Source organism: Pelodiscus sinensis, chromosome 6 (genome assembly GCF_052426305.1).
Source record: "Pelodiscus sinensis isolate ZL-2025 chromosome 6, ASM5242630v1, whole genome shotgun sequence".
Classification (NCBI taxonomy): Eukaryota; Metazoa; Chordata; order Testudines; family Trionychidae; genus Pelodiscus; species Pelodiscus sinensis.
The window spans coordinates 81,558,151-81,574,143 of NC_143057.1; the positions used below are offsets into that span (position 1 = coordinate 81,558,151).

General features: G+C 40.3%; 1 protein-coding gene across 4 annotated transcripts in view; it reads left to right on the top strand.

Moving 5' to 3' along the window:
* SSBP2 (single stranded DNA binding protein 2) overlaps positions 1 to 15,993 on the top strand; it is a 312,621-nt gene that overhangs the window by 273,026 nt on the left and 23,602 nt on the right. For all 4 annotated transcript variants that reach the window (XM_075932203.2, XM_006124333.5, XM_075932205.2 and 1 more), the window contains 3 exons: positions 4,579 to 4,614; positions 11,109 to 11,163; positions 14,475 to 14,545. In XM_075932203.2, the coding sequence (XP_075788318.1) occupies positions 4,579 to 4,614; positions 11,109 to 11,163; positions 14,475 to 14,545 (162 nt within the window). The remainder of the gene's footprint in view (positions 1 to 4,578; positions 4,615 to 11,108; positions 11,164 to 14,474; positions 14,546 to 15,993) is intronic.

A 15,993-nucleotide genomic window follows, 5' to 3' on the forward strand; every position in this document is an offset into this window, starting at 1 on the left:
AAAAAACTGTCATAATGCATGTCTCCTCTTTGCCTTCCAATTAACTTATGTTAAAGGAGAAGATAAGGAAAGTGTGAGTCAGAGGAGTGGAAACAAATGTAGAACAGGATGTCTGTTGAACATTAGCACTTGCTAATTTGTGCATTCCTCTGATGTAGGTAAGTATCATCTCCATTTTACAGATGGGGAATTAAGGCACAGAGTAGAGTAACTGATTTACCCAAGATCACACAGAAAGTCTTCAGCTGAGCTAAGAACTGAACACAGATCTCTTTAGCTTAGGCCAGTACCTTTGGCACTGCAATCTGTGGTTCGCAAACTTCATTGCATCTCAGCTCCCTTCTGACACCAAAATTACACATAACCCTGTGGGGGTGGGGAACAGAGCCCAAGACCAGTACCTGAACCTCACCGCCACAGGTGCGGGTGGAGCTTGGGCCTCAGGTTGAGCCCTGGGTCCCAGCAAATCTAATGCTGGCTCCAGTGACCCAATTAAAATGGAGTTGTGACCCAGTTTGGGATCCCGACCCATAGTTTGAGAACTACTACACTGCATTCATTATCTATCCTTCTCTGACTCTATAATCAGCCTCAGGATTAGTCCAAGGTATTTTGCTGGCCTGGGTAGAAAACATTTCCAGTGCCTCCATTGGAGCAGCCAAGTTAAAAGCTTCCAAAATTTAGATGGGTGTTTCGGCCAAACTAACAAAAAACCCAAACTCCACAGCAAGGTGGCAGAGTATGTTCCCACCCAGATGTTGATTTGGTGACCTCCCTGTTTGCACATCCTATTTACACACAATAGATCTATGCTATCTGTTTCTGACCCTTGTATAGCAGATTTGTCAGGCACTGGCCAGTATAGGCAAGGCGGAGAATGGGGTAGAATTGCAGGAGCACAGTGCACTTGGCTGTTCTATGCCAGTCTAACAATGTATAGATTTAAGATAGTAAAACATATTAGAATGTGGAAATCTCCCAGAGTAAGTGCTGGTAGACCTTTTATTTGGGATATTAAAGCAAAAGTAGAATACTAGAAATTGTACTATAAAGATTAATTCTCCTCTGCTGGAGAAATGGACCAGAAGATGCAGAATAGATTTTTGCATCTCTCACTTCTAATATTCTATAATGATTACCATGTAATTAAGTTCATCCTGATTTTTTTCAATTTCTCATACATTCTGAAGCAAGTCCATCCTTCACAGATTTGATTTCAAGAGACAGTTCACATCTTCAATATGTGAAAGCTCCAGAACATCCGTATTTACAGCTTCTGAGGATAAATGCAGTGGGTTTAAAATAACATTTATTCAATTTAATAACAAGGAGTTTTCATATTACTTCTCTGAGAATGTACTAGTTTTTAGCACTTTTGTACATTCCACTAGAGCCTAAGGCCACATCTTTACTCCGCTGAGGATCACTGCTGCCACGATCCATCTTCTGGAGTTTGATTTAGCGAGTCTAGTTAAGACTCGCTAAATAAAACTCAGAGGGCCCCCCCACCGGTATCTGGTACTCCTGCTTCTTCCAGGAGTAAGGGAAGCTGATGGGAGCATTTGCTTCTGTTGGCCTTCTACTGTGTGGACACTGCCAAGCTCGTCTTAAGGTAAGCCAACTCCTGCTATGTATTCTTTGTAGCTGGAGTGATGTACCTTCAGCTGTGCTGCCAAGTCTAGTGTTGACCTGGCCATAGTAACTTCAGCTTCTTTGAGCAAGTGCTATCGTTAAAGAGTAATTGAACAGCCTCTTGGAATTCACTAGCTCGGTGTTTCCTAAATGATAGTAAATACTCACTAGAAGTCTTACTTGTGCTCCACACAGTACCAACTTCTCATATGGTGCTTACTCTCTGTTTATGTTTTCATTTGCTGAATCACATTTAAAAAAGCTAAAAACTCATTGAACACTCCTAATTTTACTATTCAATATAACCAGTTATGTAGGCCATGGGGTGTTTTTCAGTAGTCAACTGAATCATAAGTGGGAAATGTGTGGCCAAGACTATGGAAATGTTTGAGTACTCTGCAATCATATAAGAAACTTCTTTTGGCAAAGTGATTTTCCACTTAGATTTTTCCAGTTTCTTAATTCTTAATTCCCAATTCAACTTCCTGAACTGTTACTCTCCAGTATCCTATAGAGAAGTTCTATAGAAATTATATTACTATATTACTTACTAACAGCAGGCGTTCTCCAAGGTACTTCTGTAACGAATCTCCACAAATTAGATTTAATGTTCAGTTAGGACACTGTCTCTTTTAAAATAGAGTTCTTTCCTCAAGCATGCAGAGAGAATACCATCAGTGTCCCCTTTGATCAAAGAAAGTGTAATCTTATGGGTCTTGATTCAATCATGTTTACGTTCATCACTGTTCTCTTACTTAAGTCCTGTTACTTAATGCTCTCCTGAATTGAGTCAATGCTCATATAACCTTACTACTAACTTTTTGCCACAAGTTAATGGATCTTTATATGGGATTATAGTGGTTTCTGCAGATGATACCTGAGGCGTATACTGCTATATTGCTATAGGCATATATCAGTGGTTCTCAAAGTGTGGTCCAACCATCTTGCAGGCCATGAGCTCAGTGCTCTTCCCCCTCCCCTGCAGCAGGGAGTCTGGCTGAAACCCTTCTTCCCTCACAAGGTTGGAGTACAATACCAGCTTCCCATTGTGGGGGGGAGCGCTTGCGAGTTCTTGCAGGGGAAAGAAGTGGCTCAGTGCACTGCTGCTCCTCCTCCCCCGACTGCACAAGAAACTGCTCACTTAGGGTACGTCTACACTTGCCTGCTAGTTCGAACTAGGGAGGCAAATGAAGGCGACCAAAATTGCTAATGATGCGCGGGATTTAGATATCCCGTGCTTGATTAGCATAGTCACGGCCGGTCACCATTTTGAAAATTGACTAGCCCAATTTAACTTGCCGCGTATAGACGCGGTACTCTGAGAAAAATCCCGTAACTCAGATTAACTGGTACTGAGGAGTTAATTTGAGGTACCAGTTTATTTGAGTTAAGGGGTTTTTCTCGGAGTACCGCGTCTATACGTGGCAAGTTAAATCGGGCTAGTCAATTTCCAAAATGACGACCGGCTGCGACTATGCTTATCAAGCACGGGATATTTAAATCCCGTGCTTCATTAGCAACTTCGGTTGCCTTCATTTGCCTCCCTAGTTCGAACTAGGAGGCAAGTGTAGACGTACCCTTTGAGGCTTTCCCTGCTGCTCCCATTGGCTGTACTCATGGCCAATGGGAGCAGCAGGGGGCAGTGCCTGGGAGTGGCAGGAGGCACTGAACCAGGTAAGCACCCCAGCTCCTCATGCCCAGGCCCAGCACTCCTACCCACTCTAGCACGCTCCTCCAGCTGAGAGCCCCCATCCCAACCCACTAAGGCACCATCCCTTCCAGAACCCCCACCTTCAATACACTCCTGCACTCAACCTCCCAGCCAGACTTCCCCCACCCTCAGCCAGCTCCTGCACCCTACCTCTCACCCAGACCCCTCTCCCTCCAAACCTCTTCTTCACCCTACTTCCCCTCTAGACTCCTACTCCCACTCTCCTTCTGCACCCATTTTGTCATCATGGTTGGTTGGCTGGTGGTCTGCAGAAAGGTCTGCATTGAGAGGGGTGAGTGGCAGGCCAAAGAATTTGAGAACCACTGTTCTAGATGCAAGCAGCATAACTTGTACCACAATTTGCAAGCTGCCTTTTTATAGAGAAACAATGGCTTCTCATCATTCACGCACAGAGGCTATGTCTACACAGCAGCGTTATTTCAGAATAACTGACATTATTCCAAAATAACAAAGTCCACGTCTACTCTACACGCAGTTATTTCAACATAATTTAGTAATAATGTCAAGCTGGAGGACTTCTTACTCTGACTCCTGTAACCCTCATTGTATGAGGAGTAATGGAAGTTGCAAGAAGAGTGCTCTTTCTCAGACTTCCTGCTTTGTAGACAGTACCAAAAGCCAAAATAAGCTATTTCGATTTAAACTATGCAATTGATGTAGCTCAAGATGTATTGCTTATCTCAGCTTTAGCCCTACTGTGTAGACGTGCCCAGAATGTGGATCTAAAGAGGCTAGTGATTAAGACCCTGATCTTGAAGACACTCAAGCATGTGTATTACTTAGTCCTATTAACTTCTATAAGGTCACTCACATGAGCAGAGTTAAACACGTGTTTAAGTGTTTTGCAGGATTAGGGCCTAAGAAGCCATCAGTTTATGGAATGTAACCTGATTATTTTCAGTGTAAGACATAACAAACATATTACTCTTTAGGACTTGGGATACAGCAATATTAATCTAGAATATTAAGTATCTTTTAATTGTCTTTGACTGTGGCTCTACACTGCACATTTTACTATAGAATCACCTTACAGTGAGATGTTTCCTGTTAGTCAGGCAGCATTATGTTATTTACTCCCAGGATTCTGCGTCTTCTCTAAAAAAATTTTTTTAACTGTGCTTGAAAATAAAATGCTCAATAAATTTTTGTGCAGACCTCATTTCTCCATCTTAATGGAAAATAAATATATTATTTTGGTTTGTTTTATTTTCTAGATACCATACTCTTCAGCATCTCCTGGGAATTATGTAGTAAGTACCCTTGTGTGTGTTTTCTCATTACAATTGATGTTACATGTTATTTAGGCACAAAAATAGTTGTCCAGATGTTAAGAAGAACCCTTGTGTATTGGTTGAAAAGTGAACATCTGATCTGTGTTTAGTTGTTTTGTCTGCCATCTACAGTACATATGTTGGTGTTCATTACTAGAACAGTTATCAGTCTGGTCAAAATTGCTTTGAGTGCTTTCATTTACTTCAGCATATGTTTCTGAAACCAATACAATATTTCAATACTTCAATGCTAAAGGAGAAACAAACAGCCTTTTCTTAGTGACACAATAATATGTTTGAGTTTTTGGAGCTCTGTGGAAAAAAATCATTGAAGAACTAGAAAAGCTTAAATCTCCCAAAAATATGTAGCACATTTCTTAAAAAGACACTCACAGCTAACATTTTGTGGGACATTTTTTCCTCTCGGTTGTTTATAATTACCTTCTAAGTACCTGAAAACTGTTTGTCCACACATACTGTAATGTTTATGTGACAAATATTAATTTTATGTTGTGATTGGTTTGGCCTTCAAGTGGACATAGTTGTTTTTGCTTTACAACTTCTTTAATATTCAATATCTAATATTTCATAACAATATCTTACCATGATCTTTTATCACAAAGAACTGAAAGTGCTGAATAATCTTTCTATTCTATCTAGGAAACATTTTACCTATCAAGAAAATAATTTTCTGTCAACTAATGGAGCCATGCAATGTTGTGTCAGAGCCTCCCCTAGTCCGCCCAATTAAATTGCACCCATAAAGGGATGGTCCAAAATAGACTACTTTTTCTTGTTTTGGGGTGTTTTATTGGCATCTGTGTTTTCCAAGTAACATTGTTTGATCTCATTTTGTCACATGTTTAGTAGTAGTGCCAAGATACAAAAGAGTGAGAATTATATCTGCTCCTCTGAGTGTATTTCCTATTTGTCACTCTTGTTTACAAATTGGGAGTTTTGTTGGAATCCCAATTTTTATTGGGATGTGACTTTTTCTTTTGGATTCGGACATTGCTACCATGATTCATGCCATTAGACAATAGCTGTGTGTTTTGCATACATCTGTGCCTCAGAACAATTTGGAAACTGAAGCTGGTTTAGAATGTAAACACAAGCAATCTCTCATTATGAGCACATTACACCAGTGTTTCATGAGTTGCACTGGCTGCCTTTGTTTCTGACTGAACTATAAGACACTGTGAGTTATGAGGTCCAAAATGGCCTATGGCCATCCTACCTGAGACCACTTATCCTCCATGCCATACAGATACAGTTATGATTAGTAGAGCTGTTCAACACTGAGCTCCTTTGATTAATTTTTTAAAAAGTGGGGGGGGGGCTACTAACAAGTTGTACTCAATGAGTACCTCTCACAGTATTACAACTCACCCGTCTCTTTGTTTGAAGTATCCTAAATCTGTTCCCCTGATGGCATATTGCAAAGATTATCCTATTACTGGCAAATTTAGGGAAGGGCTGTTTTGAAAGAGGAATATTCTTTAAAATATTTCTTGAAGGTGTTAGCTAGTTACTGATTCTCTTTAGAGGAATTTTCTTTGTATTTGGCTTTTTGTTTTTATTTGTGTTTTTAAAGAAAAGCCAACATTATCTATAGCAGGGGTGAGAAATAAAAAAATGGTTATTCCCTGGCAGGCTGCCGCCACTATATTTATCTGCGCCTCTGCAGGTATTGGAGGAACACAGATCTCATTAGCTGTGGATTGCCATTTGTGGCCAATGCAAGTGGCAGGAAACAGTGAGGACTGGGTTGCCACTTCCCAACTCTTGCATTGGCTGCGAATGGTGATTCTCAGCCAACAAGAGCTGTGATTGTCGATATCTGCAGAAGTGCAGATAAACATAGCGGCGGGGACTAGTCAGGGACTAACCCTGCAAACCAGATATGGCCCATGAGCCAGAATTTGCCCACCCCAGATGTATAGTCTGGGAGAGAAGCTTTTATATAATTTATAAATATAAAGAAACAAATCTAATTCTGAGCTCACTTCAAGCCAAAAGGCAGCTAGGACCCAAAAACATGCAATCCTTGGATGCATAAACAGGAGAGTAGTGGCCTTATTGGGATCCATGGCTGTCAACAACTTCTGACCAAGAGGCAAGTTTAGTCTGCAGCGAGCATAGAAACTCTTGTTCTCTCTTACCTTCACTTCCTCCCCTTACTTGAAGAACAAGAGGCAAGAGCTGATAAGGAAATAATACCTCAGATGAATATTTCATTGTCATCACTGTATGAGACTGTACTGCCTCCATCACATGGCAGATGACAGTAAGCAATTCCAGAACTCCAGAAAGTGAATTATGGATATGCTTCAGAATCCTTGTGCGGACGTCAGGACCCCCATCATAAACTCCTGGACATTTTACACACTTCAACTTACACATGCTTGCCACTCCCTGTTAATGACATCTTTGAAGCCAAACAGGACCATCTGGTAGACTCCAGCTAAGGCAGCCCTAACTTGAAAATGTGCAGACAAGAAATGCTGTGTTCCAGAGGAGAATTCAGAATTTTTATTTTCACCTTCTTCACTGAATTCCTTAGTTGTGGTTGCAGTTCATGAGTGCAGGAAGCAATGCAACACAAAAGCTACCCCATAAAATAAAGACCAGAAGAGATCTATTCTCATGCAAATAAGAAAAAATATAGCAAGTCTCAAACAACAAGCCCATTTTTCTCTTTTCTGTAGACCACTGGAATCACCAGCTGAGACAGATAAAGGAGAAAACATCTACTTTTATAATCACTACATTGCAGCCATCAGTGTTGTTCAAGTGTCAGTTTTGGTGTCTTGGTCAAGACTCTGAACCATCCATTTCACACAGATTTACTGCTGTACTGACCAACCCTCTTTCTTACCATTAGATTTTGCCTCTCCCATTTTCAAGTCACCTATGAGAGAATAATAGCCATCTTGATTTTGGAGATTGTAACATCTGACTATTCTTCCCATTTCACCTCCATCTGTCCCTCCCACCTCCCTTCCTAGTTCCTTTTCAGGGAGCCATCTGACTATCTGTTGCTGAATTGTAGAAGATTAGGGTTGGAAGAGACCTCAAGAGGTCATCTAGTCCAATCCCCTGCTCAAAGCAGGAACAACCCTGACTAAATCATCCCAGCATGGGCTTTGTCAGCCTGTAAGGATGGAGACTCTGCCACCTCCCTAGGTAACCCATTACAGTGCTTCATTACCCTCCTAGTGGAATAATTCTTCCTCAGATCCAACCTAGATTCAGGAGGTTGCTTTTCTATATTTAGGGGCCATAGAACTAGTTTCACTTCAAGACCAGGGGAAAGGGTCTAAGTAATTTTTAGTCCTCAAAAAGAAAGGTGGATGAAGATCAATATTAGATTGTAGACATCTCAGCTACTGTGTACAACAACAGAAATTCAGGATGGTGACCATTACAGCAATAATTCTCTTTCTAGATTCCAGGGATTATTTTGTGACACTTGACCTTCAAGTCCTATATTTTCATATTGTGATTCACTCCTCTCACAAGAGGTTTCTTCAATTTACAGTCAGTCACACTTTCAATACATTTTCAGCCTCTCTTCTGAAGTTGCTGAGATGTCTACAATCTAATATTGGTCTCTATCCACCTTTCTTTTTGAGGACTAAAAATTTACTTAGAATAAAACCCTTTTCCCTGGTCTTGAAGTGAAACTAGTTCTATGGCCCCAAAATATAGAAAAGTAACCTCCTGAATAGATTTGATAGAAGCCTTTTCAAATGCCATAATAGTCAAGGCTTATCTACCTATGGAGAGGTTTATTGTTCTGCAAAATCTTACTGCAAAGATTCAGTTAAGTCCTCAAACTTTGGCAAGGAATTGTCGTAAGCTATTTAGAGATATGGCGGCATGCATTTTAGTGATCTAGCATGTCAGATCCTTTATCTACTATGTCCAGGGATACAGTCTACACAACCAACAAGCATGATCTCAACAAACATCTCTCTAATCCCCATCAAGTTCTAGACTTGCGCATTTAGTGGAAGAACCCCTCCAAAACTTGTAAGGGAATCCCCTTCTTTCAACCTCCTCTAACTACCATTATCTCTCATGTATCTGTCTTGGGATGGGAAGCTCATCTTGTTCTTCACATCATGCAAGGCAGATGTCTTACCAAGAGAGTCACCTAAATGTCCACATTCTAGAGTTGAGTCAGGAATGTTTACTCACACATTCTCCCACTGATCAAAGCCAAATCAATCAAGATCATGACAGACATCCTACATCAATCATTAGGGTGGGGCATGTTCCCCTTCACTCTGTGCTTAAGCATTAAAGCTCTTAGAGTTGGTGCATAGTCAACTAAATAGCCTTTCAATATCTTACCTCCCCCACATGCGAAATGTTACTGCCAGTCACCTCAGCAAACATTTTTCTCAGTTACAACTAGGAGTTGGATTCATGAGTTCTCCCAGAATATACGTCTAACCTGCAGACTTCCAGAGGTGGACCATTTATAAATGTCAATCAGTGTCAATTTTTAAATAAAGTTTGAATGTTTTTCTAAAGTTATGCTGTAACAAGTATTTGGGAATACCAGGGCCTGCATCATATTAATAAGACTAACTGATTACAGTGGTCCCCTTTTGTCCAGTTAATCTACACAGGAATAACTGATAACTGGATGAAACTGAATAACCTGTGATACACAGGTTGTCAGATTAGCTGATCTAATGGTCCTTTATGGTCTACACTCTATGAATCCATGACATCTATAGTGCAGCAGTCCCTCTTAGAAAACTCAGATGTTCCGTAGTCTTGCTTGATACACTGCTGAGGGAGAAGTGCAGGATAGAGATTGGTAGTTGATAGGTAATGTTGCCAATCATTTAAGGGATTGGAGATATATGTAGATTATTGGTATATAGAGCCTTATTATTACTGGTGACAGATTTGTGTTTAGATTAAAGTTATTTGTTAAATGTACTCATTAACTTGCAGCCAGTGGTTTTAACCCACAAATATAAGTATTTTATTTGCACTAGTTCAGGGGCAAGGACAGCAATGACTTATGCAGCATTGCTGACTTTGATTATAGTATAAACCTGGACATAGTGTTCATGAATGCACTGCTTCTGCTTCAGAGCTAGTAAACTATGTGTTTTGTAGGAGACATAAAGATATTTTTCAAATGTTCAACTTGCAGAACTTCCCTCCTCCTTCCAAAAATGTGTTGCTCATATTATAGCAAATCTCAGCAATGCCCCTTCAAGAAAACAGCAACAATTGCACTTTGAAATCTCAATATGCTGCAAGACATGAACAGAATAAATCTTGAAACAAAATTGTTCTGTTTGATAGCAAATGTACTATTTTTAAAAATTAATGTATACCTATGACAATGAAAACTGCTTTCTATTAATAGCATTTATAGCATATTTATTATGAAAAATTTCATTTATTTTTTATTGCATATTTGAATATTTGTAATCAGTCAGCTTTTCATGTTACTTCAAGATATCATTGTGGCTGCAAATGGTGCTGATGATTTTAGTTGTTTAGAACAAAATAAAAGGTATAATTTTTAAGGAATACAAAAAGAACTGCTTGTTTAATAACCAGTACAGTCTGTTTCATGGTTTGTTTTGATAGAAAAAAATACAGAAAATTGACAGAAAAAAGAAAATAGACATGTCTTATTTTAAATGGATTTAACAAATACTAGATGAGGTCCCATTCTCTTTATTCTTAAATGTAAATCTATAAATCTGCATATCTGTAATCAGATTTATCAAGGTGATCTTGTGCTGGCACTTTGTCGTTAATCTCCAATCATTTATCCCGAGTTATAGGTGTACAAATATGAAAAAAGAGAATGTGTGGTGGTTTACGAACTGATTTAAATTTATCAGGGCCCGTATCCACCAAAGCTACATATCTCAGTAAGAGAGATTTCTTTCCTGTGGACTGACTTCCATTAAACAGCTCTTCTCCCATGTGATCCCTGCACTGTGTGATGAGCAGGCAGCAGCTTATTCTGTCAACATTGACACTACAGTTAGCAACCTGCTGCATCACGGTCAGAGACAAAAGAGCAGTGCCAACTGGAAAATTGGCTATAGTGGATGCAAGTTCAGAGAATTAGCTATATATTAACGGCCCTGATCCTTGAATAAACCCTCCTTTCTCTACTCTATTACTGACAGACAGTAGCAGAACCCAAAGCTTGTGATCAGCGGATCCATAGATCTACACATATTGGGATTCAGTACTTGAGCCTGCAGATCCACGGCCCTAACCTTAGTCTGCTCTTGAGTAAATTCACTAGTTTGCAAGAAAATATTAGAGGAATACATTTTTCTTTTTTCTATAGAAATGTGTTCCTTTTTCACCAAAACAACTCAGAACATTCATAATATGCTTTTGTCATTTGGATTATCTTCAGTCTTTACTGTAGTATTTTCCTTTTATATTAACCAAATATTTTCTACCCTTTTTAGGGTCCCCCAGGGGGTGGAGGGCCACCAGGAACACCCATCATGCCTAGTCCAGCAGGTATCCAAATCTAATCAGAAAATGTACAATGTAAATGATATTCTGGTGGGAATTAGGTAATATACAGATTCTGTATTCCAGATCTTCCTGTGCAAATTTTCTACCAGTGCAAACACACAAAGAGCAAGCAACAGCCAATGAAAAGCTCTCACGTTAGTACTTTCTTTCTCCTGTGTGTTCTTCCTGCTTTGCTAGAGAGAGGTAATATGGTTGGTAATTTTATTTTACTGACTCCTTCCAGGGCTCTCAAGACCATTTTTTTCCTAGTCTCCATTAGCAACAGCAAGGAAAAAGAGAGATAACATAGACTATGCATTGTTTCTGCTAGTGTTGTTCAGCACACATTTGTTAACAACTTTTATATATCCTGTGAGTATTCTGCTGGGGGATGTTTCAAGTGGGAGATTAAAGGAGTGCCCCATACGCCCAGCTCAGCCAGCTAGTTCTGCATTAAAAAGCATGGCAAGTGTTTCCCTACACAAGGTTGAGCAAAGTTCCTGACATTAAAGAAGAACTGGAAGACGTTGTCGAGAGTGGACACACACAAGATATCCTTTCCTTTCTTGGACAGCATCAGAGATCTGGTAAACAGAAAGTGTTTGCCTCTGTTCTGGTGTCCCAACTAAATTGATCTTCCCTAGATCAGTCTATCTTCTTCTTGGAACCTTCCACTTCTAAAAAGCACATTTCCTTCTCATCCTCCTTTCATCAACCAAGATGTCATTGTTCTCTACTTCTAGGGACCTTTCCATCTCTATGATACCTTTTGTCTTCAGACTCACATATTCCTACCTCTCTGCCATCATTATCCGCACAAGGGATAGGAAAGTCCTTTTTTAAGACCCTAGGAGCAGAGTTTTGCAACCCTTCCATGAAAGTTTCCCTATACTAATGGAAAAAATCATTAAATATGTGGCTAGAATTTTTAAAACACAACCTGTGATAGAAAACAGGAGAGCTCCTTTCCTGTTAATTTCTTAAGAAGATAATAATGTGTGCTGGCAGTTAAATATTCAAATATCTCTTAATATAAAAAGAAGCCCTTCAGATAGCATGTACATTTAAAAGCACTAAACACAGCAATACATTGCAATTGGCATATGCAAGTGGCCAGTGTGGACCATGAACAAGAATTGTTGCTTTTGTTTTGATGGAGGAAAGAGAAGCCACGCAATAAAAATAATCAAGAAACAGCCACCAGGAAAGCTACCAAGGGAACTAATTTGTGAAAACAAAACTCCAACTGTGAGTGTCCCGGTGGGCCAAACCACTGGTATGTGTTTCAGACAATAACAGAAAGTGGAGCCATGATTCCTTGAGGAGAACATGTTACCTGTTTTCAGAATAACCTGGTGTTTTAAATAACTTCTTTCTCCATGACAGCAGAAGAATCCAAATAGGTTTTTCTTTCTTTCTTTCTTTCTTTCTTTCTTTCTTTCTTTCTTTCTTTCTTTCTTTCTTTCTTTCTTTCTTCCTTCCTTCCTTCCTTCCTTCCTTCCTTCCACATAGGCTACATCTACACTATTAGTTTTCTCGGCAAAAAATATGCTAATGAGGGACTCGTTTTCATGAGTCACAATCTCATTTGCATATTTTTTGCCAATCCATTTTTGTGCTAGGTGTTTTTGTGCAAAAACAGGCAGTGTGGACGTTTTATTTTTGGGCAAAATACCCTTTTTCTGCAATATCCTTATGCCCCAAAAAATGAGGTATGCCGATCTTGCGGTAAAAGGGATTTTTGCACAAAAAGAAAACATCCACATTGCTTGTTTTTGTGCAAAAATCCCTAGTGCAAAAACGTATTGGCAGAAAATATACAAATGAGATTGCAACTCATGCAAATGAGGCCCTCATTAGCATATATTTTGCCGAGAAAGCTCTCACTCTCTAGCCATAGAGAGTGAGAGGGATTTTACATCAGTCTAAATGCTTGGGTCCAGTTCCTCTCTTTTTGTGGATGGAGGAGACAATACACTAGAATCTCCTTGGTGACATTCCATGCATATTATGGGTTTATTATCTCACTAATGTTAGTTAATGTTTAGAGAGTTATACCAAAGTAATGAGGCTCTTCAGGAAAGTAATCATTGGGCTTGATTTTAACACATTGGAACAGTTTGCAGCTAACACATTATCAACATTTGTAGCTTTAGCCCAGGATGCATTTCCACTTCCACGGCACTTCAGTCAGGCATGTGCTTTTCCTCCTTTCACTTTCCTATGTAAGTAAAGGAAATTCTGTTTCAAAAGACATGCACAGGGTTTCCCATTACTCCCATTTTGTTTCAGAAACTGTTCAACTGGAAACTCCCTGAGTTTTTTTTACATTGTCTCTAGGGCAGAGAGAAGGGAGATTTTGTGGAGGAATTGTGGAACGCAGCTACTTGACTCTCTCTCCACTCTTTCTACAAACATCAGAGATATGATGTCATATCATTGTTGGACGTGTCCTTTTACAGATATGTTGATCACTTGGTGATTCGCAGATATTTTCCAGAAGTCATTCCCATTCCAACTATTTTTTATTGTTGTTTGATGGGATGCTCATGGCCAAATGTTCTCAACTGCTACTTTCTTGAGGAAATGTTCTCCCTATGTTGTCTCCCTGACCATAGCCCTTTTTTATCTTTTTTGCTCTGCAAAATGTCTATGAGGAATGATAAATATTGGTGGCAAACCAGCACTCAAAATTAAGCATTTTTTGATCTAGTAATTATTTTCTGGGCCCTGACCTCTACTCTCAGTTCAGTCAAATAGTTCCATAGGTTTTATTATATTATCTTTTTAGTTAAAATCTAGATTTTAGTTTTGGAAATCTTTAGGCCTTGCGGAGAGAGGAAAAAAAATATAACTGGCTGACCGACATGAAAATAAGAGCTTTTCATTGGCTGCTACTAACCCAAAACCTGTGTAGGGAGAAGCTATCCATTGATTGGCACTGGTGGAAACCAGAGCATGAAAGTGTTTAATAAGTGAGAAATTTTCTTTTCACGGAAAGTGAAAATTTCTAAAGTATCTGGAGGTTTTAGAAAAGCTGTTTTAGAAACTAAGTAGTTTTGATGATTTATAGACATGTTAACAATAATGCAAATAGTCAGTCTAGAAGTAGTCACAGCAGCCATTTAGGGAGCAATTATTTCTTTTCATAACTCTGTTATTTGACTAAGAATAGAGATACTGTGAAATGTTCTATATTGCCACTATGACTGTGGCTCCAACGTAGGAAAAATACTAACAAAATTATGAGAAATTGTATTGAATGAGCAGTTTTATCTCAAATCATATCTTTATCATTAAAATATTTGTTTCAGATTCAACCAATTCTGGAGACAACATGTACACTTTAATGAATGCAGTACCACCTGGACCCAACAGGCCTAATGTAAATATGAACCAATTAAGGTTTTTTGTTTTTTTTTTTTTGCATTGTGCAGTCCTGTTTGATTCATGCAGTGAATCACCAGACCTTAATCGTATCCAACTCATGCTTATCTTCCCTATTTTGAGTGGATACACATCACTTGCTTCCCACCATCAAAACTTATATTTTTCTGCATTTTTTAATATCTCTGAACTATTTCAAATTATTTTTGTGGCACATAAGCAACAGTCCTTTAGCACTTTCAATATCTTGAAATTTGTGCATGTAAAAACTTTTAAAAGTGCATGTAAATCTGTAAGGTAAATAACTAGATTTGTCGTCCTGGGGAGTGCTGTTCTGGTCCATAGTAGTTTCGCACTCATCTGGTAGCTTCCGTTAGTAAGTGCAGAATTTAAACTTCTTCTTCAAGTGCTTGCTTACATCCATTCCACTAGGTGTGTGTGCACCGCCTGCGTGACTCCCGGAACTTTTTTACCCTTAGCAGTAGTCGTTGGACCAGCCAGGGAGCCCCCTAGAGTGGCACCAGTATAGCCGTGCATATATACCCTTGCTGGCCCCAAACCCCTCAGTTCCTTCTTACCGCCCGTGAGGGTCGACTGGAACACTCATCTTGCTATGAGAGACTGCCCTTAGTATTCAGTTAGTTATCTAGTGTAAATAGTTGTTAGTTCTTTGTTGTGCATAGTTAGGGTGTTAGAAGCAGTCCCGCCTCCCCCAGATTCAGAGGAGGGCATGCCGGGCCCTCAAGGCTTTAAACCGTGCAGGCGCTGCTCCAAGCCTGTGCCCCGCAGAGACCCACATAAAGACTGTTTGAAGTGCTTGGTTGAGGGGCATCTTACAGATTCTTGTAAGATTTGTAAGTCATTTAAGCCCTGAACTAAGAGAGAGCGCAACTTGAGACTTAAATTCATTCTGATGGAGTCAGCGCTGCAGCCCCAGGCACTGGAGTGCACCGGGGTCCGTGCGGAAGACTGGGCAACAGGAGAGGCATTCCTCAGTGCAGGAATATCACTCAGCACCACAGCGCCGTTCCCAGTCTCCAGGCCTGCACACACACAAGAGAGTGTGCAGAGGCAGATCGCCCTCAAGAAGGGGAAGAGAGGCACGCCAACTGCCCTAAATCCCTGGCACAGGAGCGGCACAGGTGCAGATTCAGCTCTCGCAGGGAGAGTAGTCCTGACACCCTGGACCTGTCCGTGGAGGAGGTTCACCTGCCGCTAACACCAGAGATGTTCCTGGAAGCACAGGAGCTCATCGAGCTCACAGCGTCACCTGGATCAGCACCGTGTGGTGCAGAGGTCCAAGTCAGCCAAGAGAGGGAGGGTGTACTGTCTGCTCTGGAACCACCTGCCCCGACACCTCCGACCCCGGCACCATCTGCCACAGCACCATCTGCCCAGGCACTGCCTGTGCTGACAGGGTGGCCAGCACCGACCATGGCGGTGCAA